This window comes from Phascolarctos cinereus, unplaced genomic scaffold (assembly GCF_003287225.1).
Source record: "Phascolarctos cinereus isolate Bilbo 61053 unplaced genomic scaffold, phaCin_HiC Scaffold_1;HRSCAF=81, whole genome shotgun sequence".
NCBI classification, from domain to species: Eukaryota; Metazoa; Chordata; class Mammalia; order Diprotodontia; family Phascolarctidae; genus Phascolarctos; species Phascolarctos cinereus.
This window is the reverse complement of record NW_027555514.1, coordinates 152347060-152369001: the sequence shown is the minus strand read 5'-3', so window position 1 is coordinate 152369001 and position 21942 is coordinate 152347060. Positions and strand designations below refer to the sequence as shown.

At 36.4% G+C, this 21942-nt stretch overlaps 1 protein-coding gene across 7 annotated transcripts in view; it reads left to right on the top strand.

Moving 5' to 3' along the window:
- CACNA2D1 (calcium voltage-gated channel auxiliary subunit alpha2delta 1) overlaps nucleotides 1–21942 on the top strand; it is a 665577-nt gene that overhangs the window by 132656 nt on the left and 510979 nt on the right. For all 7 annotated transcript variants that reach the window (XM_020984466.2, XM_020984468.2, XM_020984467.2 and 4 more), the window contains exon 3: nucleotides 20559–20675. In XM_020984466.2, coding sequence (XP_020840125.1) covers nucleotides 20559–20675 — 117 coding nt within the window. The remainder of the gene's footprint in view (nucleotides 1–20558; nucleotides 20676–21942) is intronic.

Sequence of the window (21942 nt, the reverse complement as noted above, 5' to 3'; positions counted from 1 at the left end):
TCAACAATTCTCATCGGCATTTTAAGTTACTGTTTACATAAGTTGTTTTGGATAAGCAATTATTTTCCACTAATGACTCATGAGATTAGCAGGTTGGAGTGGGCCTATTTTGTATAGACATTATATGCTCAGTTTTATGTAAATACAGTATTCCATTCAGTTTCATGGTGGGAAAAAGTAATATGCTTATTACCTGTAGAAATAAAGCACATGGTCACAAGGCCTCTGTTGGGGAGTCTGCTTATATTGAAAATAAAGATAGCATTCAGTATGAACTCACTTTAACTTCCCATGTTTGTAGCTTCCATTTTAATTAATTATTTGAGGGGGGGCTAGATGTTAAATTCAGTATGGAGAGTTAATAGAGTTGAATATATTCTCAAAATTTCATTCACTGGGTAGAACTCTGGTTATCCATCTAAATTACCACTCTGATGAGGAGAATTTAACTTCTAATCTCAGTAATGCCTCTCACTACCTGTGTTGATATTGGGCATTTTAAGCTTTTTTTTTTTCTGTGTCTCAATTTGCTCACTTGGCAGATTGAGATAATAATAACTGTCTACTTGTAAGGACAACTATGTTCTTAGGACAAAAATAAAAGGATTAAAACATGGAAAATGTATATTTTGAAAGCTAGAAATACAATACAAATATAAGTGACTATTTAGCATTTTCCGATTTTATGAATGTTCTTTTAAAATCAGCAGCAGAATATTATAAGTAAAAATGTCCCCAAAATACCTTTGCGGAGTGTGGGGAGGAAAGGTGGTGTGTTTGGGTAACTCCCAGTGTGGAAACTTCCACTGTGGATGCAGATTTGCAAATGTTGGTTACAGGGGTATCAAGGAGTTAAGTAACTTGCTGAGGGTCTTTTAGCCAAATGTGTCAGAAAAGGGGCTTAAACCTGGCTCATGCTGCTTATGAAGGCAATCTGTTATTCTCTTTAACATGATACCTTTCTAGATACCAAGATGCAAAAATAGCAATAGTACTTAGCACGGTGCATAGCACCTAGTAGGTGCTTACTAAATGTTTAACTACTGATAGACTGATTGTAGAAACCTTGAGGTCATTTTTTATTTATATTTTGTAGGAAGTTAGAAGGTAGAATGCATTTTCATTAGAGATCTTAGGGTTGTTCTCCCTGGTGACTAATATCAAGCCTGGCATGTTTCTGAAGTGGTTTGATGTAGACTGGTCTACAACAAGAGGACAGATGCTGAAAGTCATGTGTAGCAATATGTATGGTGACAGGTTTCTGATGTAGACCTGGATCAGAATCTTAGAAATTTTGCTGCCACAGAGTAGAAGTTAACAAAGGGAGGCCATCAGTTATTTGCTACTCCTCCTATATTGCCTCTCTGCCTTTTTGTATTCAGAATTGTTTGGAAGAAATGGAGGAAGGATAAATGATTATTTATTGTTTCTCCATGTATCACTAAAATAGTTTGGTAGACCCCCCCTGACAGATGGAGTAACAGAGAGTTGTCTTGGTCTATTCTATTATCTTCACAAGTGGGAAGAGACCTGGTAGCTCATAAATGTTGTAGCCGTTGGTAAGCTGCTTCTCTTCCCGAGAATGAAGACGAAATGTCGTAAAAGGATTCAAGGCATTATTTGCTACAATGTAGTCTAACTACAGAGGATATACTTTCTTTATCTCTTCCCCCTTTCTTTTGTACCTATTATATCCAGAGTCTGAAAAAGCCCGCTACAAAAGTGAAGTCTTATGATAATTTTTATAATGAAAGTAAATCTTTAAAATTAGATATCAGAATTACCAGATAGCATTTTTATCATTTGAAAAAAAAACAGCTTCTCTGTTAATAGAGCATAAAGATAAAGGTCACTTAAAATGAGGTTGCTTTGAAAAATTCTGTTGTGGACAACTTAAAAAAAAGCATTTCAGGTCATCTGAGGGTTAGAGATATTATACAGTCAGCTCATTCAGCCTATGGTTAACTTATTTTTCATTTGTTTTTTAATGGGATCTATTATGATGTCTTTCCTGTTTTAACTGAAATTACATTTTCTGGTCAAAATATATACTCAAATCTCAACCTTTAAACAGCACCAAAAATTAAAAGTACAACAGAAGGCCAGATAACATTATCTTGGGAGTAATAATAATAAAGGGATAATATGTATAAAATTCTTTGCTTCATTAATCCTTAATTTTACTCAAAAAGTCACTCCCACAGTGCTTTGCACATATTAGGTACATGAATACAATAAGTATGTGCCTGTAAAAAAGACAAAGAAAATGCCAATAACCTAAAATTACTTGTATTTCTGTCATTTATAATTGCTCAGTGCACAGATTTTTATTTGGTGTCTCTTTTATGATTGGCACTGTAGATTCATATGTAAAGAATGAAACAATCCCATATCACATAAAGTTTATATCCTAACAATCAAAAAATATTTATTAAGCAGCTTCTATGTACCAGACTCATTAAAGGTAATTCGGGAGTTTACTGAATTCAATTCAAACCTGACTTTCTGAGCTGATTGTTAAATTTTCAAGTGTGATTGTTTATGCATTGGAAATTGGTGTCCGCAGCACTCCTATGCATGGCCCAAACCAGACTAAAATGGGATTGGGGAATATATAACAAAAGAAATAAAAGTACAATAAAACATAAATAATATTATGTTTTAAAACCAAGTCAACATACAATTCACAGGGATCCTTATACACAGATTGTTGTTCAGTTGTTTTTACTCATGTCTGACTCTCTGTGAACTCATTCGGGGTTTGGTTATTTTTTTGGCAAAGACACTGGAGTAGTTTGCCATTTCCTTCTCCAGCTCATTTTACAGATGAGGAAACTGAGGCAAATAGGGTAAAGTGACTTGTCCAGGGTAACACAACTGTGTCTGAGGCCAGATTTGTACTCAGGAAGTTGAATCTTCCTGACTTTAGGCCCTGCAGTGTGTCTACTGTACCTCCTAGCTGCCCTGTATACAGATTAATGACTCTCATTTCTATTTTAATTTCACACTAATGGTCTAGACTTAAGAAAGTGATGGAGAAAATGCTAATAATTCAGATTAAACTTAAAAGTGTGTTGTATATACAGGGGTTTTTTTGAAAGCCAATTGTTAAACATTTAGCAGCACACCCTTGGATACAAGGATAAAAGTGAGACATTTCTTGCCCTTGAGATACTTACATTTTACTGAAAGTAAATTAAATTTGTTTGCAGATAAGTAAATATTGTGTATATCTAAAATAAATACGCAATGATTGTAGGGAAATTAGCAAAGGTTTCTTGAAACAAGCAGCATTGGAGTTGATCTTTGAAGGGAACTAGAGATGGAGTTAAGAGAGACAATTCTTTGTAGGAGGCAGCTAGGTGGCTCAATGGATGGAGCACTGGGCCTGAAGTCAGGAGCACCTGAGTTCAAATGTAGCCTCTGGGTGACCCTGGGCAAATCATTAACCCCTGTCTACCTTAATCCACTGAAGAAGGAAATGGCAAACCACTCCAGTATCTTTGCCAAGAAAACCCTATGGACATGATCCATGAGGTCATGGAGAGTCAGATTGAACTGAACAGCAACCAACACCATCATTCTTTGCATGGCCCAATTAAAAATTGCTGATTAAGGGCTTATTTTCACTGTTAGTTCAGAATGAAAATGGTAGAAAATGCAAAGGTCAGTGGAGAAATAGAAGAACTGGGAATAGGGTGTCCAAGAAGTGTTTAAACTGTGTTATGAAGGATGTGTATCACCAGAAAAGGGGTGGGATGATCATTCAGGGAGAATGAGATGTTACAAGAACAAAAACAAGGCATCCCAAGGGTGAATAGGACCTCTAGGAAATGTTTTGAGGTAAAAATCTCTGACTCACAATAAAAACAGTTTGAAGGAGTTATAATCCATATCTAACACTTTTCTTTTCTTTCTTTTTCTTTTTTTTTTGGTTTGGCTAGGCAATGGGGTTAAGTGACTTGCCCACAGTCACACAGCTAGTAAGTGTTATGTGTCTGAGACCGAATTTGAACTCAGATCCTCCTGAATCCAGGACTGGTGCTCTATCCACTGCCCCACCTAGCTGCCCCTAGCACCCCTTTTCTTTCCCTTTCTGTTTGGAGCATACCTGGTAGAGATCTCTAACTTTTAGACTTAGAGCATTGCCTTGGGTGTTGGGAGTAGACTGGGACACTGTAGCCTCACAAAGACCAGGTCTGATCCTCAGAAGTAACCCCAGAGGAGAGCAGATTTCTCTTTGGCTCTTTCTTGTCCAACTGAAGGTACTCCCAGAGGAAATTCTAATACATTCATGATAATAGTAGGAGTCTAGCTTTTTGAAAATATAGGTAGTGGGGTCCTCAGTTCTACCATGAACATTCAAGGCAAAAATATGGATTCTGGTTATGGAACAGACTTAACTTTACCCCACAGAAACTTGTGAACGTTCATAGAATTCACAGGAGCCTATGAACAGATAAAGAAACTTAAAGTGCTCAAATGATCCATTAGCATCCTCAGAAGGCAACCGAACCTGAGGTTTCTATTTGGTTAATACTTGGGCATTTCAATTACTTTTTCTTTCTGATTAAATGATACATAGTCCTCTCAGGATGTCTGTTTCTAACTTATGGTTTACACTTATCCCCAGAAGGGAAATATACTTTAAGAGTTTTTAAACATGCAATTTCTATCCCATGAGACCTGTACTGTCTAAATCAATGGCTTGGCTTTGTAAGTTGGATAATGTTCAGCATCTATGTGAATGATTCTCTCCTTTTTTAAAAAATTTTTTAATTAATTTATTTTGATTTATGAACAATCACTTCCATATACTTTTGAGTTTAAAATTTTCCTTCCCCTTCCACCCACCACCCTCCCCAAGATATTGCACAATATGATATAGGAGATATATATACACACACACATACACACATACGTATATATATACACACACATTCATATATACACATACATACATATATATATACGCATACATATATACACATGCATACACATATACACATACATATACACACACATACATATATAACATACATACATTCATTATATACATATGTGCATATATATACATATACATACATGTATACACATGCATACACATATATACACATACATACACATACATACATATATATACATATATATACACATACATACATTCTTATTAAACATATTTTCAGATTAGTGGTATTGTAAGTAAAAATTAGAACCAACAGGAGGAATCACCAGAAAGAGGAAACAAAAGTCAACAGAAGAGGAAAAAAATAGCAAATAGTATGCTTTGATCTGCATTCAAACTCCATGGTTCTTTCTTTGGATATGGATAGCATTTTCTATCACGAGGCCTTTGGAAATGCCTTAGATCCTTGTATTGCTGGGAGGATTCTCTCCTTTCTTAAAAGAGTGCATTGCAATGGGAAATCCTCTTCTGTTTTTAGAAGGTCTGATACCTGAACTTGCAAACTTTAGCCAAGTTTCCATTCATATGTCTATTTCTGTCATATGCTTCTACAGCAGATCTCTCAAAGTCTTGGACACTGTAAATATCTTGGTGTGGAAAAGTCTACCATCAGGAAATCTAGCCTCTGACCTGTATTCAGAAGGCATGGAAAAACTCCCACAGTCTCCTACCCCAACATAGCCATTGTTGATTCCCTTCAATGAGTATCAGGACTTCTGTCCCCATGCCGGTCTCTATTTTGGAGGTGAAAAGGGGGTGTGTGGTGGGGGAAGGAGAGGGAGAAAGAAAGATCTTATCTGTCATAATTTTTGGTCAGGGCCTATGATTTTATCAGTGTAGACTACTCCTGGTGAAGGGATACAAATCTGTAATTAGTCTTAGAGACTAGCCTGGAGCACTAAGAGGTTCAGTGAATTGCCAGTGGTTATACAGCCAATTTGTGTCAGAGTCAGTCAGATCTTCCTGACTTCAAGACTCTTCTATCCACTATGCCATGATGCCTCAATAGGGAAAAGAAGATGGGAAAAAAAAAAGATTTGTGTTTTGTTTTTTGTTTTTTCCTACAAGAAGTAAGTGATACAGAACGGAGAAAAGAAATGAGCCATTTGGAATATATCTGTAGATATATATCTATACATCTATATGTATATAAATACATCTATATCTAAATAAATATAGATAGATAGATAGAGATATATAAATAAATAAATATATAATATCTATCTATCTATCTATCTATCTATCTATCTATCTATCTATCTATCTATCTATCTATCTATCTATATCTCAAGACTTCTCAACTCCCAGTCACTTTGGTGGGTTGAATCCCCAAAGAGTAGCTGACTACTTTTCCTCTTAGGATTCCAAAGGTGACCCTTAGGGGCTGGAGATGGTTTCTAATATTCTTTTTCATGCGCACCCATCCAGTGTATTACTTGGTATCTATTAATGAGCCAAAGCTAATTGTTTTTTAAACAGAAGCATATCTTGAAGTAGAATAATAAACACAGTTCAGATATTCTCTCTGCGTTCCCTTCTCCCCCTCCCCTTCTTACACCCCCACCTGAGAACTCTGGGACACCCTCTACTGCAAGTACATATAAAGGGTTGCCTTTAATAAAAAGATTTGTTCTGTAAAACTCGGACTCAGTCAAAAGGCCAACCCCTGCCAGACTATAAATTCCTCAAGAACAGAACCTTGTCATCTCTTTCTTTTTCAGAACTATATAACAGGATAGGGCTGCTAGAGCTTTGACCCCAAGTTACTGACTTCATTTTTCCTTGTGACAGTGCATCTCCATGCCTTATGGTCCTTTGATAGTCTGCCACCTCTGGTGCACCTCCTCCCTCTGTCTCATAAGGGTCTCATCAGGCATGTCTTCTCCTACTACCTTTCCCTATTTTTGCACATGGAGCAAATTCAGTGGAGTAGGTAAAAAAGAGAGGTCAGAAAACAACCCATCATGGTAACATAAGTCTGTGTGTGTTTTTGAGATTGGCACATATGCTTCTCATTAGTTGGAGATCCTATCTGTTGGCCTATTAACATTAATAGTCTTGTTTCCGTGTTTAATTGGGATATTAAATAGTATGTGGTTTGGATTGATTGTGACACATTCTGTTGGACAACATGGGCTTCAGTTTATAAATTCCTTTCCTGACCATTACCACTCAGCTGAATTTGCCCCAGGTGTAAGAATTTCTAGACACAGATCTGATCTTTGCATTCTCAGTTCATAGCATAATGCCTTGAGAATAATAGGTGACATAATAGAAATAAAACTAAATAGTACCGACATAGTAATAACTTCATAAATACTAATTCAATGAACTCGATTGTCTAAATAGCACTCTTGTCTTTTCTGGCTTCCCTAGTTGGGCTCCTACGGCTAATACTTTTTCTTTGGACCTAAGTTCTTCACAGAAAATTGCTATAGAGTTAAACATTTATTAAGTATTTACTATGTTCCTGACACTGTTTTAAGCACTGAGGATATAAAGAAAGGCAAATATAGTCCTTGCTTCAAAGAGTTCTAATTCTAATGGAACAGTTTCCAAATAGATGGAAACAAGCATGTATTTACAAGATATAAATAGGATAGATTGGAGCCAATCCCAGAGAGAAAGACCCTAATATTAAAGGAGACTGGGAAAAACTTCTTACATAAGGTAGAATTTTAACTGAAATTTAAGACATTCTAGGGAATCAAGGAAGGAGAGCATTTTGGGCATGAGGACCTCAGAGGTAAATGCAGAGTTGGAAGGTGGAGTAGCTAGAAGGTCAGTTTCACTGGGTCACAGAATGTGGTAGAAGGGAATAATGTATAAGAAGCCTGGGAAGGGCTAGGTTTTGAAAAGTTTTAAAAGCCAGAGGATTTTACATTAGATTAGGAGGTAATAGTGAGCAACTGGAATTTATTGGGTGGGGAGGAGGTATGGTCAGTTCTGTGGAACTTTGCTTATAGAAGAGGCTACAAATCACTCCACTTTTCATATCCTATTTTCTAAAAATACCATGTATCTGTCCAGGATTTTTTTTAAAAAAGCATATTTCTGAGTTTTGTTATTGGGAAATAGGCAATTAAAAATTCAGGGGCAGTTACATTATAACTTCACAAAAGATTTAGCTAATACTGACCTTGCTTGCAAATATAAATAGAAAAAGCCTTTAATCTTCTTAGTGTCCTATCATGCCTTATACAACTGTGCCTTCTAGATACTCCTTCATTTTCAGCTAGTTATTTGACTTTTGTAGCTTTACCTTAGCAAGATATTTTATCCCTTTTAGAATATGCTTCCTCAACTTATATCTCTATATGAGTGTCACTATGATGGTGGCAGGCACCTTGTTCTATGAAGCACCCAATAAGTCTCCCCCTGGATTCCAGAGCTTTGGGAAACATGAAGCTGCTTTCTTGACTTTTGTGTTTCTTAACTATAGGCTCATTGTCAAAAATACATTGTCCCTTAAGCCCTTTGAGGTATATGTGTAAGTAAAAAGAGAGAGAGATAGAGACAGAGACACAGAGAGAAAGAGAAGCAAAATAATCTGTCATGTTTGCACAATGGGAATTGGCCAATGAGGTCCCTTGTCTCACAAGTATGGGTAACAGACTCTACCTTTTGACAGCTCACTGTGGGGTGCAGCAAGTCTTTTTCTGGAAGTATAGGCAGGTGCATAATGGAAGAACCCAGGTCTCCACTTGAGAGCATGCCTCATTGTTCTGTCAGTGGCTGGCTCACTTTGCTTAATGAATAATGAAGAAAAACCTTTGGATTGTCTGCTGAACCAGAACTGAATGAGCATATACAAGGCCTTTTTCCTGACCCTACAATAATTCCTCCTTGTGACTTCAGGACTACTTCCTAGAATTCATTGGTTCTTGCCTTTTTCTTTATCTTCCTACAGATGCAGCAATACAAGACTTTACTCTGATCTTTGACCCGTCTTTTCTCTTGTGGTTGGTTTGCATAACAGTCTTTTTCAAATGCATAAAGTATACAGGACTGCAAAGGAAACCAAAATGAATAAAAATAAATATGTGTGTTGTTGTTTTTTTCCCTCTCTGAGTTTACAAACCCTCTAAATCTATCCAGAGACCCACCCTTTGAATCTCAGGTTGGGAACCAGGCTCCCTATATTCTGGAAAGGGTGAAGCCCAAGAATATTAGCCTCAGCCTCATGATGCATTCCTGAACCTGTTGTTCTCATGTGCTTCCTAGGATACATCTCACCCACTTTTCCCCCTTGCTTTTTGTTAGTCCCAGGACCACCAAATTCCCCTCCCCAGAATGCTCCCAGCTCCCTACAGAGCTGAGAAAACAGACTAAGCCTGGGGCCAGCAGCCAATTGACATCCCAGTTTCTTGTTCGCTTAGCTCTCAGTGTTCAAGTTGATGAGTCATGATTCGTGTACCTTCCTTGGGGGAAACGGTTTACTAGAAACCTGCTCTGGGATCAGTTTATAAGGGAATTAAATAAAATTATATAGGAATGCCAGGTGACGCAGTGGATAGAGTGCTGAACCTGGAGTCGAGAAGATTTGAGTTCAGATAAGCCTCAGATACTAGTTGTGTGACCCTGGGCAAGTCAGTTAATCCTGTTTGCTCAGTTTCCCCATCTGTAAAATGAGCTGGAAAAGGAAATGGCAATCTAGTATCTTTGTAAAAAAAAATGGGGTCATAAAGAGTAGAATATGATGGAAATGACCGAACAACAAGAACTACATATCTTTATATCTATATCTAAATATCTGTTGTCTGAACATATGGCACAGAGCAATTCATAATTAATAATTACTCCCACTAACACAAGTAGGATCATGGTACCTAAATAGGTTTATTCTGGGCAAGTATTCAAGAATGATCCTTTTACTTTTTTTCTTCCCTAAGAGGTGGTTGACAGAAAACATACTCCAGGATATTTGTGATGGTTTCCAGTGACCAAAATTTTTCTTGGTCAGTGATCGATATTCCAATAAAGCACATTGAATTGTTGTTGCTCAGTTATGTCCAACTTTTGTGACCGTGGACCATTGCATGCCAGCGCTGTCCATGGGGATTTCTTGTCAAAGATACTGGTGTGGTTTGCCAATTTCCTTCTCGAGTGGATCAATACAAACAGAGGTTAAGTGACTTGTCCAGGGTCAAACAGCTAGTAAGTGTCTCAGGCTGCATTTGAACTTGGGTCTTCTTTGAAAAAACATGTTAGGAAAGCCCCATGATTAGGCTTTTGGTGGGAGAAAAAATATTTAATTCCATAATATAATTTATTATTATAAGATAATTTCCCCATTATTTTAAAATTATAAGTGTATTGGGATGACTAAATTGTTAATAGATTTTAGAGGTGTGACTAGGACTGGGCATCTGAGGGGAATGAAGCAGGGTATGCTTCTTCCTACTAAGGTCTCTTATCTCTTCTTCCCAGCTCCTCCACATTTTCTTATAGCTCTTTAGCATTGTCCTCAACCACTAAACTGTGATCACCACTGTTTTCTTACCTGGCCCAAGGCCAGCATCCCCAGTCAGTCCATTCACCATCATGTTCCTCTCAAGTGACTCAGTGGCCTACTGAAGCCACTACTGGGGCAGTGTATATATATATATACGTGCATATATATATACATATACACATATATATATGATTCTGACTAAATCTGTTGTTTGAGGAAGACAACTGGCCCTTTGCCAAACCTTTTTAGCGGATGTCTCCTCCTAGGTACTTGGAAAGTCCAGGGCTGCTTAGCTGCACTTTGAAATGTAGGAGAATTCTGAGTCACTGTGATCCTTCCCTTTGACCTGATTTCAAGTGACCAGAATGGACTGTTCAAGAGGCTCTGCAGATGGCCATGGCCACTATTTCTACCATTAATGTCTCCTCCCCAGGACTCAGACTCCCAACTGGCAGGGATTGGCCAGGTTAGCTCTGGTGACCAGGTCTGGAAGGGTCACTGTGCCTCGGCAGCAGAATGAGAATGGGCATCCTGCAGGTAGAGAATATGCTATTTCATCCTTGGCATACGGTTTTGTGGCAGAGATGATGGATTTCTTCTATTTTTATGAAAGCAGCCATGTCTTAACTATTATGCATGTCAGTGGAATAAAGGACGTTTTTTAAAAATATTTTAAATATATGTAATAAAACAAGCATTTCTATAACATAGTACAATAAAAAAGACAATTGTACATGAAACTGCAGATCTATTATGAACAACTTGTTATTCCTTTTAAATATTTTTTTCTTCCCACCTCCCCACCCTAGAGATGGATACCATTAGATACAAATAGGTATATATGTAAAATTATTCTATACATCTATGTATGAGTTTTTTCTGTGGATGCAGATAGTGTCTTTCTTCCTATTTCCTTTATATTTAATTTGGGTATTTATAATAGACAAAGTAACTTATTCATTCAAAGTCACATTTCTAAGCTTGGTATACATTATATAATAGAAGAAATAGATGAAGACACATCAATTGAAGACCTGCAGAAAATGATGATTGTAACTCTAAGATATGGGTTATGAGTTTGGGTCTACAAGATTATTTGTATACGGGGAGCAGGTGGAGCCACTCCAGGGAAATTTCTGGTCGGACTTCATGTTGTGATATGTGATAAATCAGTACTCTTCACCAAGTCATGTTTTAGTGATCCCTTCCTCAAATGTTAATATAAAAACATCCATTATTCAAGCCTTGATCAAAAATTTTTCTATTGCTTCTTTTTTCCCCTGCTTTTATCACACTGCTGATTTTTTTTTTCATCATAATCTAACAACCTACAACATTGTAGCAGGAACCATTGTGGTAAAAAGAAATGAGATCAGATGATGCCAAGAAAAAGCCCTGAGTTCCACACTTTCTGTAAAAATGATGAGACTAAAATTATGTATTGAGATCATCAATATCTGTGGGTTAGATTAAGTTGTGATTCAGAAATTAAACTGTTACTCCCATGTGATGCAGATGACTCTTCTGAAAGTATTGACTTTACTTGAATGCCAAAGAACTTTACCAGAAAAGAAACAGTGCCTATTAAATGAAAAGGGGCTTTAGATTGAAAAGAAGACATGCAGTGTCACAATCAACTATGCACATATATTTTCTTGCATTCCAAGGCATGATGATTTGCTCAGGGTAATTTCAATCCTGAATCTCCAAATGAAATTTCCACAGCTTTTTGTGTTTAACACAACAGGTTGGAGAATGTCCAATTATGTTTTGTAAATACCTACATAAATCCACCTTTTAGGTAACACCTCTTAGGAAGTTTGCAACCTTTATTTTCTCCTAGGGGATGAAATTAGTTTTTACTCTATCATCCTATAAATTTGTTACATGAGATATGAATTGAACAAGAGAGTCTAAGGTAACAGTTATCTCTTACCTAACTTTTTACTACATACTGCATTTCACTTAAAGAATGGTGCAGCTTTACTACAATTGTGAATGTTTAATCTAAATGTGTATTTTTGTGACAAGCATTACATAATGATGATCATAAGTATTAAGTATATTACTATATAATTAATGATTTTTTTAAAAAAGGAAGTTAGTGATTGCTTTTTATAAATGAATCAAAAGTAAAATTCCATCGTAAATTAAACTTTATTGATGTACAAATATTTCAGTGCTCTAAAGTTGATGCTTTTCACACAAATAAAGTCAGATCTAAATAATTGGAAAAACATCAGTTACTCACAGGTAGGCCCAGCTAATATAATAAAAATGACAATTCTACCTAAGCTAATTTACTTATTCAGTACCATACCAAACTACCAAAAATTATTTTATAGACTAAAAAAAATACTAACAAGATTCATTTGGAATAACAAAACGTGCAGAATATCAAGGGAACTAATGAAAAGAAATGCAGGGGAAGGTGGCCTAGCCATTCCAGATCTTAAATTATATTATGAAGCAGCAATCATTAAAATTGCTTGGTACTGACTAAGAAAAAGAATGGTGATTACTGGAATAGGTTAGGTATATAAGACACAGTAGTCAGTGGCCATAATAATCTACTATTTGATAAATCCAAAGATCTCAGCTTCTGGGATAAGAACTCATTCTTTGACAAAAACTGCTGGGAAAACTGGAAAAGAGTATGGCAGAAACATAGTCCAAAATCTCATACCATATACCAAAATAAAGTCAAAATGGATTCATGATTTAGATAGAAAGGCTGATACTATAAGCAAACTTGGAGAGCAAGGAATAGTTTACCTATCAGATTTATGGAGAACAGATGAATCCACGACCAAACAGGAGATAGAGAACATTATGAAATGCAAAATGAATAATTTTAATTACCTTAACTTGAAAAGTTTTTGCACAAACAAAGCCACTGCAACCAAGATTAGAAGGAAAGTAGAAAATTGGGAAAGAATTTTTACAACCAGTGTCTCTGATAAGGGCCTCATTTCTTAAATATATGGAGAATTAAGTCAAATGTATAAGACTACAAGTCATTTCCCAATTGATAAATGGTCAAAGGATATGAACAGGCAGTTCTCAGATGAAGAAATTAAAGCCATCTAAAATCTAATGAAAAAATGCTCTAAATCACTATTGATTAGAGAAATGCAAATCATAACAGCTCTCAGGTACCACATCACACCTCTCAGAGTGGCCAACATGACAAAACAGGAAAATGATAAATGTTGGAGGAGACGTGGGAAAATTGGAATACTAATGCTTTGTTGGTGAAGTTGTGAAATGATCCAACCATTTTGAAAAGCAATTTGGAACTATGCCCAAAGGGCTATAAAAGTGTGACTTTGACTCAGCAATAGCACTTCTAGGGCTGTATCCTAGAGAGATCATACAAATGGGAAAAGGACCCACATGTATAAAAATATCTATATCAGCTCTTTTTGTGGTGGCAAAGAATTGGAAATTGAGAGGATGCCCATCAATTGGGGAATGACTGAACAAGTTGTGGTATATAAATGTAATGGAATACTATTGTGCTGTAAGAAACGATGAGTAGCCAGACTTCAGAAAAACCTGGAAAGACTTATATGGACTGATGCTGAGTGAAATGAGCAGAACCAGTAGAACATTGTACACAGTAATAGCCATGTTGTGTGATGACTAACCTTGATAGACTTAGCCCTTCTCAGCAGTGAAAAGATCTAAGATGTCTCCAAAGTTCTCGTGATCGAAAATGCTATCCACATCCAAAGAAAGAACTATGGATTTTGAATGCAGATCGAAGTATGCTATTTGCTATTTTTTTTTCTTGTGTTTTGTTTTCCCTTTCTTGCAATTCCTCCTATTTGTTCTAACTCTTCCTTGGAACATCACTAATGTGAAAATATGTTTAGTAGGAATGTATATTTATAGCCTATATCAGATGGCACACCGCTTTGGGGAGGGAAGCAGGGAAGGAGTGGGAGGAAAAATTTAGAACTCAAAAGCTTATGACAATGACTGTTGATAAATAAAAATAAATTAATAAAAAAGTAAAATTCCATCATAAATTGAACTTTATTGATATACAAATGTTTCAGTGCTCTAAAGGGAATGCTGTGAACTCTAAATACATAAAGAAAAACAATCACTTCCTTTTGATGGTAAAAATTAATATTTCCTTCGAGTTGTTGAATATAAACAATATAGTAGAAAACAATATTCTAATTGTGTTTGCAGCATGAAAATGTTAGTGAATCTCAATGTTCTGAAGTTGGATGTAACAAATAGGATATTCACTCAATCAGTCCTCACTTTGTTTCCTTTATAGTTACACAATTATACAGTTGGAGTGTACTGCATCAATCTGTTGAAATAAATAACTTCATTATTTTGTGATATATTTACATACCTCCCCCATGCACACACCAGAAAAAAAGAGGGTCTGGGGAAAACCCACTGATGGCATAATATAGGTGACACCTGGTAAGGTTTTTCAAGGGCTTGCCATCATTGTTTCTTCTGTAAAATGAGAGTCTATAGGGAAGGATAGACTTCTAAGGTCCCTACCAAGTTATACTCTTTTGGGGTGGTCTAATGACATAGAAAGATTGAAGTCTACTATGTGGAGAGTGTGCATGGTACACTGATATCTTTAAGGTGCTAAAGGTAAGGATGTTAGTCCAGTGTTCTGGCTAGAACATCTGTGAGAAAATAAGGCAAAGTAGTATCACACAGGGAAAAAAGTTGTAGAAAAGTTGTGATATATTTCAGTGGGAAGGTGCCCAAACCATGGACATCATGGAACCAAAAAGCTCAAAATATTTCTACCTGTGGGGCACTACAGAAAGACCATTGCTCTAGTTACAGAGGACCTGGGTCTTCATCCGTGGAGGTAACTGGCTCACCTTCTCTGAGGCCCTATTTTTATCACCTGTTTAAATAAAATAAAAAAGGGTGGTTGGACCAGATAGCTTTGGAATTTCTTTCCAACTCCAAGTGCATGATCAAAGCTTCTTGATAGGAAGGAAAGGAGAGAATGAGGGGGGTAATAAGTGATTACTGAGCACCTTGAGATGGATGTTGTTATTATCCATACTTTACAGTTAAAGAAATAGAGGCAGAGAGAGGTCGAGTGACTCATGCATGTGTCAAGTGACACAAGCTAGTAAATGAGGCCAGATTTTAAGTAGAGTCTTCCTGACCGTAGACTTCATGCTCTGTCTACTGAACCACCATGTTTGCTGCTCAACCTCACCTACCTTCCTTCTTTTTTCAGTCTTGCACATAATGCCTAGTACAGAGCCTTACATATGGTATTTATTCAATAACTATTTTGAATAATTAAACTACTCCATAGTTTTAAGTTATAAGCTTAATATTTTAATATAATCAGTAGTCAATTCCACCCCAAACTTTGGTGGATTAAATCATATCAACAAAAGAAGTAAGTGATTTTGGGGTGTGTGATGATATAAAGCAGTGTAGGTGTAGGTTTTAAAAGTAGAAATATCAAAGATTATTTCCTTATCTTCTTAAAGCCAGAATATTGAAGAAAATGATAGAGGTTATATAAAATAAAAATGCAGATGGTGCAATGCAATTTCTGTGGCTCTAATGAAATTCTATGAATTTGGCAAAGTTAATCTCTGTCCTCCTGAGTATACATAATATGCATATTTCAGCCATAGAAATTCATATCCCATTTGTAAGATGGGAAGGTTCTTTCTTCTGAGAAACCTCTGACCTTTTAGACTCCCATGGCACCTTTTTCAACTTGTGTCAAACTTTTCCAATAATAAAGACTCTTGTTTCTTATGGCAGAGCGATAACAAGGTCAGTGTGAAACATCAGCCTTAGCGCCTCCTCATGGGGAGCTTGGCCTCACCTCCACACGTTTCCCCATGTGTGTATTTCTCTCTTTGACCTCTACACGTATGTCTTTCTCTGACTGCATTTTGGAAGAGTGTGCCCCAGGTTTACAGGGGAGATATTTTGACTGTATTTTCCTCATTATAATGGTTCATTAAATGTCTTAATTTTGAATTATGTGTGTCCTCAAGCAAAACTTAAAGGTAAACATTGGTGGAAGACTATGAAATATAGTTTTAAGGGTGTAGATCCTCAAAGTGCTTTGGGTCTGGGAAACGTCTAGGGGTCCAGTACAATGAGTTGGATGGTGTCCACAAGCACTGCACTGTGAGAGAGTACCACAAGATTGCATACTAACCTCATATAATTCACTAATAATAACATTTTAAAGCCATCAAATCCTGGTGAGACATTTTGAAAGATTTAATTTGTTTAGGAAATTGCATTGTCTTACTGTTTTGATTGGGGGGGGAAATCACAGGTTTATATGATAAAGATTGTCAATTAAAAAGAAAAAAACAAGTATATAAATTTTGCGTGGCAAAAATTAAGGGAAGGGATTTTAACGTATTACATAGACCTAGAAGGGAACATTAAGTCCATGTAGTACCCTCAATTTGTAGGTGAGGAACTGAAGCTCAGAAAGGTTCAATGATCTATCTGTCCAAAGTCAGAGATGTAATCTAAATAACAAAATCAGGATTCAAACTTAAAGCCTGGGACTTCAAATCCAGCTCTTTCCACACTGTACTATATTTTCAGCTATTACTAGAAAAGATGGTAACACTGATGGAATCACAGATCCTTTAAATATTGAAGTAAAATAACCTTGCAATCTTATGTATATCTCAGCTTATAGAATCATTGATTTAAAGCTGCAAGGGACCCCAAAAGCCATCCATTTTTTTTTATAAATGAGGAAACTGAGGGCCAGGGAGGCTAAAATGATTTGTCCCAAGTCATTCAACTAATAAGTTGATTGTCAAGGAATGGCTGTAAAGTAAGTACCCTTTAAGACATCACAGAACTAGGCCCTATACATCTCATTCTTCCTGATAGTTAGGTAGAGAATTTAGAGTTTCTTTAATCAGTCTATCAGCAAGCATTTATTAAGCTGTTATGTGCCTGGCACTGTGCTAGGTCCTAGGGATACAGACATCTCCTTAGGAAGTAACCCCTAGGAGATGCAATGTGACAATTGTTCCTGTGAGTGCCACAACTACTGAAGACCTGGAAAAGAAAATCTTGCTATCAAAAGCTTGTCATATGTTCAACATCAGAAACTGTCATCATTTTTCAGTGGAAGTGACATTAGAGAACGGGCATTAACATCTGCTTTGCTACTGTACCCAAGGAAGGAAAGGGAGGAAAGGGAATACACATTTATTTAGCACATTTAATGTATCAGGAACTGTGCTCTTTGCTTTTAGAAATGACACCTCCTTTTGTCTGGGGACCTAAGAACCATGGGGTTTTTCCATCTTACTTGCAGCTAAAATTTTCCACATGTGTTTTTGAGAGTAGAGATTGTCTTACTTTCATATTTGTATGCCTAGGCTTTGCATATAAGAAGCAGTTAATAAATGCTTCATTGATTCACTTATTCATATGTAAGGAATGAAATACTACCTAAGCCCAAGGAGGTTACATTCCAGTGGGAGAGTCAAGTACCTGTATAAGCATATGTGGAATAAATACAGAGAAAATGTAAAGCCGAAGTAATTAAATACAAGGTAGGTCAGGAGGAAGGATCCTAGGAGTTGAGAAGACTGGGAAGACTTTGTGGAGATGGTGGTGCTTAAGCTGATGGTCATAAGAAGCCCTGCTTACCTAAAGGAAGCAAGAAATCCTATGAGCCATAGGTGAAGAGGGAGTGCATTCCAGGCCTAGAGCATTGTCCAAATGGAAAAGCACAAAGACCAATGATGTAACAACATTATGAGTAAAGTAGAGAAAGGCCAGTTTTCCTAGATGGCAAAGTGTGAAAGGGGAAGGAATCTGCAGTGAGACTGGAAAGATGGGTCAGGGCCATGTTGTGAAGGGCTTTAAAAGCCAAATAAAGGAACTTCATATTTTATCCAACAGGTAATAGGCATTCACTGAAGTTTATTGAATGTGTGTGTGAGAGAGAGAAATGTGATAATACTGTTAGTGCATAAGGAAAATCCTTTTGGTTGCTGAGAAAGATCGATGAGGCGGGGAAACAAGTAAGTGGCAGTGGCAATAATATTTTGTGAAGGTATTAATATGAAAATGATTTGCCATCAAGCATAACTAAAGAAAAAGATATGATTCCAGTGCCTTACATTGGAATCAGAACTTGGATAAATGTGCAATCTCACTAACACGTCTCTCTAAAGGTATTGATGGCTTAACTACCTCATATAACAGATAATGATGACATTACAAAAAGTTAAGAAACTTTATCTCAGAAAATGACCAAGGAAATATAATATGTGCCATGATATTTTATATTAATATTCATTTTAAGGAAAAAAATAATGATTGCTAAGGATCACTGTACTCTCAAAGTCCAAGTAACAGAAGAGAAGAAGAAAAAGGGAGGAAACCCACAGGCCAACTGTCTCATGTTGCAAAAGTAGAAATTAAGTGCAAAATTAAGTGAGATTGATCTTGTAGGTATCTAAGGCAGCAGAGGCAACCATAAATCTTTTCCTCGACATTAGCCATGGTGCTTTGCAGTGGTAGTGGCAGTTAGTTTATCTGCCATTTTCTTCAGATCCTATTGGGAGTAGAGCTATCTTTCATCTGGTATGTTTAAATACTATAGATACATGCACATGCCCTTCTACCATTGTTCCTCCTGTCTAGTTCACAGTAAATGAAAGTTGTTGGCATTGCATTATTTCACTCTGTGTGGTTAAGTTCTCAGCCTTGAAATTATTCTCATTAAATAAACATTAGAGGCCCATGTTGGCAATATTTCCTCAACAGTAGTGGAAAGATAAAGTGAGACTTAGAAGTGTCAGATATATACAAAAAATTACCTGGGGACGGCCTTCTTGGCACTATTCTCTTAATGTGACAGCTGTATTTCTTGTCATCTGATAGATGATATCTTAGAATAGCTCATTAGATTATCAACTCACAGCCTTGCAGCCATAAAACTCTCATGTGAGATCTGAACCAGATTAAAATGTAATTGGAAAATGTTTAAAAAATAAAGAAAGACCCAATATAACATAGATAATGTGAAACTGTGGTTTTCTAAGTCAATATGTGGTCTTCAGGGATCCCTTTCCATTTCAGTTTGACATCACTGACCTAAATGATTATCTTATGCCTTTTATATGGGAATTACTGGAGAACACTTGTCACCTCATTTATCTCAGCCTGCTCTGAGTCCTTTAAATTTGGGCTGAGACGCTTCAAAATTCAGACTAAAATGGATGGAGAACCTTTGGGACAGATTGAGATTAAGCTACTTAAGTAGACCTCAATCTTTGAATTTTACAAGGATCCAGGATCCAATTCAATAGCATGCAAGGAGTCTGGGGGAAAAAAAATTAAAATATATTGAATTTGTGTGGCTGATTTAATGAACCTGAAATTAGTCTACATTAGAAGATTTAAATTTAAATTGTGCTATCAACCCATAATATGACTGAGTCTGATAATTTTAAAAGTAGCAATGGAATTAACTGTTGGAGAAAATCAAAATATATACTTACAAATCAAACTGAGAGTAAATCATAAAGGAATTTGCATTATCACTGTGTCCTTTCATAAAAAAAAATCCTCTTGTAGTCTCAAAATCCAGTCAAGATCAGAGTGGAAGGACTGGTAGCAGTAAAAACAATAAATCTGTAATTCTGCCAGGAAACAGTGTTGGACCTGTTCCTGTATGTGTGCCTAGATTCACTTTCCACAAGACAGTAAAAGTACCACCAGGCATTGGCTCAGAAAGGAGACCTAGTCATGCGTGTGCAAGCCATCTGTTGGAGGCATGAGGGATTTCCTTCTCCTCATAGACTGAGACTCTAGTTCCTCTCCAGTACAACATTGAATACATCTAGCTCAAAAAAAAAAAGGACAACAACAATAGCAACAATAAAACAGCAATGCATCTTCACCTAGGGCTTAGTAATATAATTCTTCATTGTTTGTCCTAGTAACAGAAAATAGCCATTGATTTACACACCAAAGTTAAATAGAACTAAGTGAGGGAAGAAAAATGAGGGTTAAAATAAAGATTGCCTTTCCTTAAAAATGATCAGCCTGTTAATTAAATGAGCACATCTATGATAATATTACTTTTCTCTTTATTTTTCCTTCACTCAGATTTATGTGAAATACAAGGACTTGTATACTGTAGAACCCAACAATGCACGTCAGCTGGTGGAAATTGCAGCCAGGGACATTGAAAAACTACTAAGTAACAGATCCAAAGCCCTGGTGGTGAGTTCAAATTGTGATTTGCTTTCTTCTTTTTCTTATACATTTTAAATTCTTCATATTAAATCCGAAGATGGAAGGTGTATATTTAACTTTGTAAGTGTTTATCTGAGATATTAAGGTTATAGCATATTAATGTGTTCTTTTTTTCCCCCGTGAATGTGTAGTGGGCATGAACTCATGTGATAGATTACTAACCTGTATATTGGGTGGTCATTGATGTTGTGTATTTTTAAAAGAGGATTGGGGGGTGGCAATTACAAAAACAAACCCATGAGCAATCATGACTGAAGTAGGCCAATTATTATTGTTCATCATTTAGGGAATGTAAATAAATAGAACTTGAAAGTTTATTGAGTTTAACTTCCTTTTTAAGGTTTGTACATATTTATTACATGAATGGAAGCTTATTTGGCTACAACAAATATTTGTTTGAGTATTTTGGGTTGTATAAATTATAGTGGCAGTTTAAGTTGATACCTCTCAATGTAGCATGCCCTACCACCATCTTTTTTTGGGCTGTAATAGTTAGCAGCCAAGTTATACAGTGCAATGAAAAAAGAATATCACCTATCCTTACATGTTTAAATTAGAATGTAATACCATTGAGGGGAGGGAGACATTGCTCCTTCCTATCCTGTGTAACCTAAACTCCAAAAAACCTGGACCTATATGAAATATCTGGGGGAGGAAAGTTTGAAGGGAGTCAAAATATATATTAAAATAATAGGTGATGATTGTGATTGTTGAAGGTATAGTTAGTTATTGGCTTAAATATCATATTTGCCTCTGTGTGTGTGGGGGGGGTGTGTATTTGTGAGAGAGAGCGAGAGCTATAGAATGTGGGATGTTAAAGCCATTTGAATAAACACAGAAAAAAAAAGTCACAAAGAGGAGACATACTTTAATGAATTGAAACACTGGTGCTCTATCATATTTCAAATAATTACAAGTTGACATTATCAATAATAAATAGGAGAGACTGGTGACTTAAAAGAAACTTAATTCATCTGAATATAACTAAAGGCAACAAATATTATTGAGTATGCTGAAGGTATATAGCCTGGTGTTACATTTTCAAAACTAAGTATGAGTCTTGCCTTTAGTGAGTTTGGGGGGTAAGAAAGGGTGAAAAATGAGCAGTTTACAATGAACTCTCTTATATAGAGTGGTTGGGTAATGGGGTTATTAAATATTCTGGTTAGCTGAGAGTTCCCCGTAAAAGGGTTTTTGACATTTTTTTTCTGTCAGAGATCCCTTTGTTAGACTA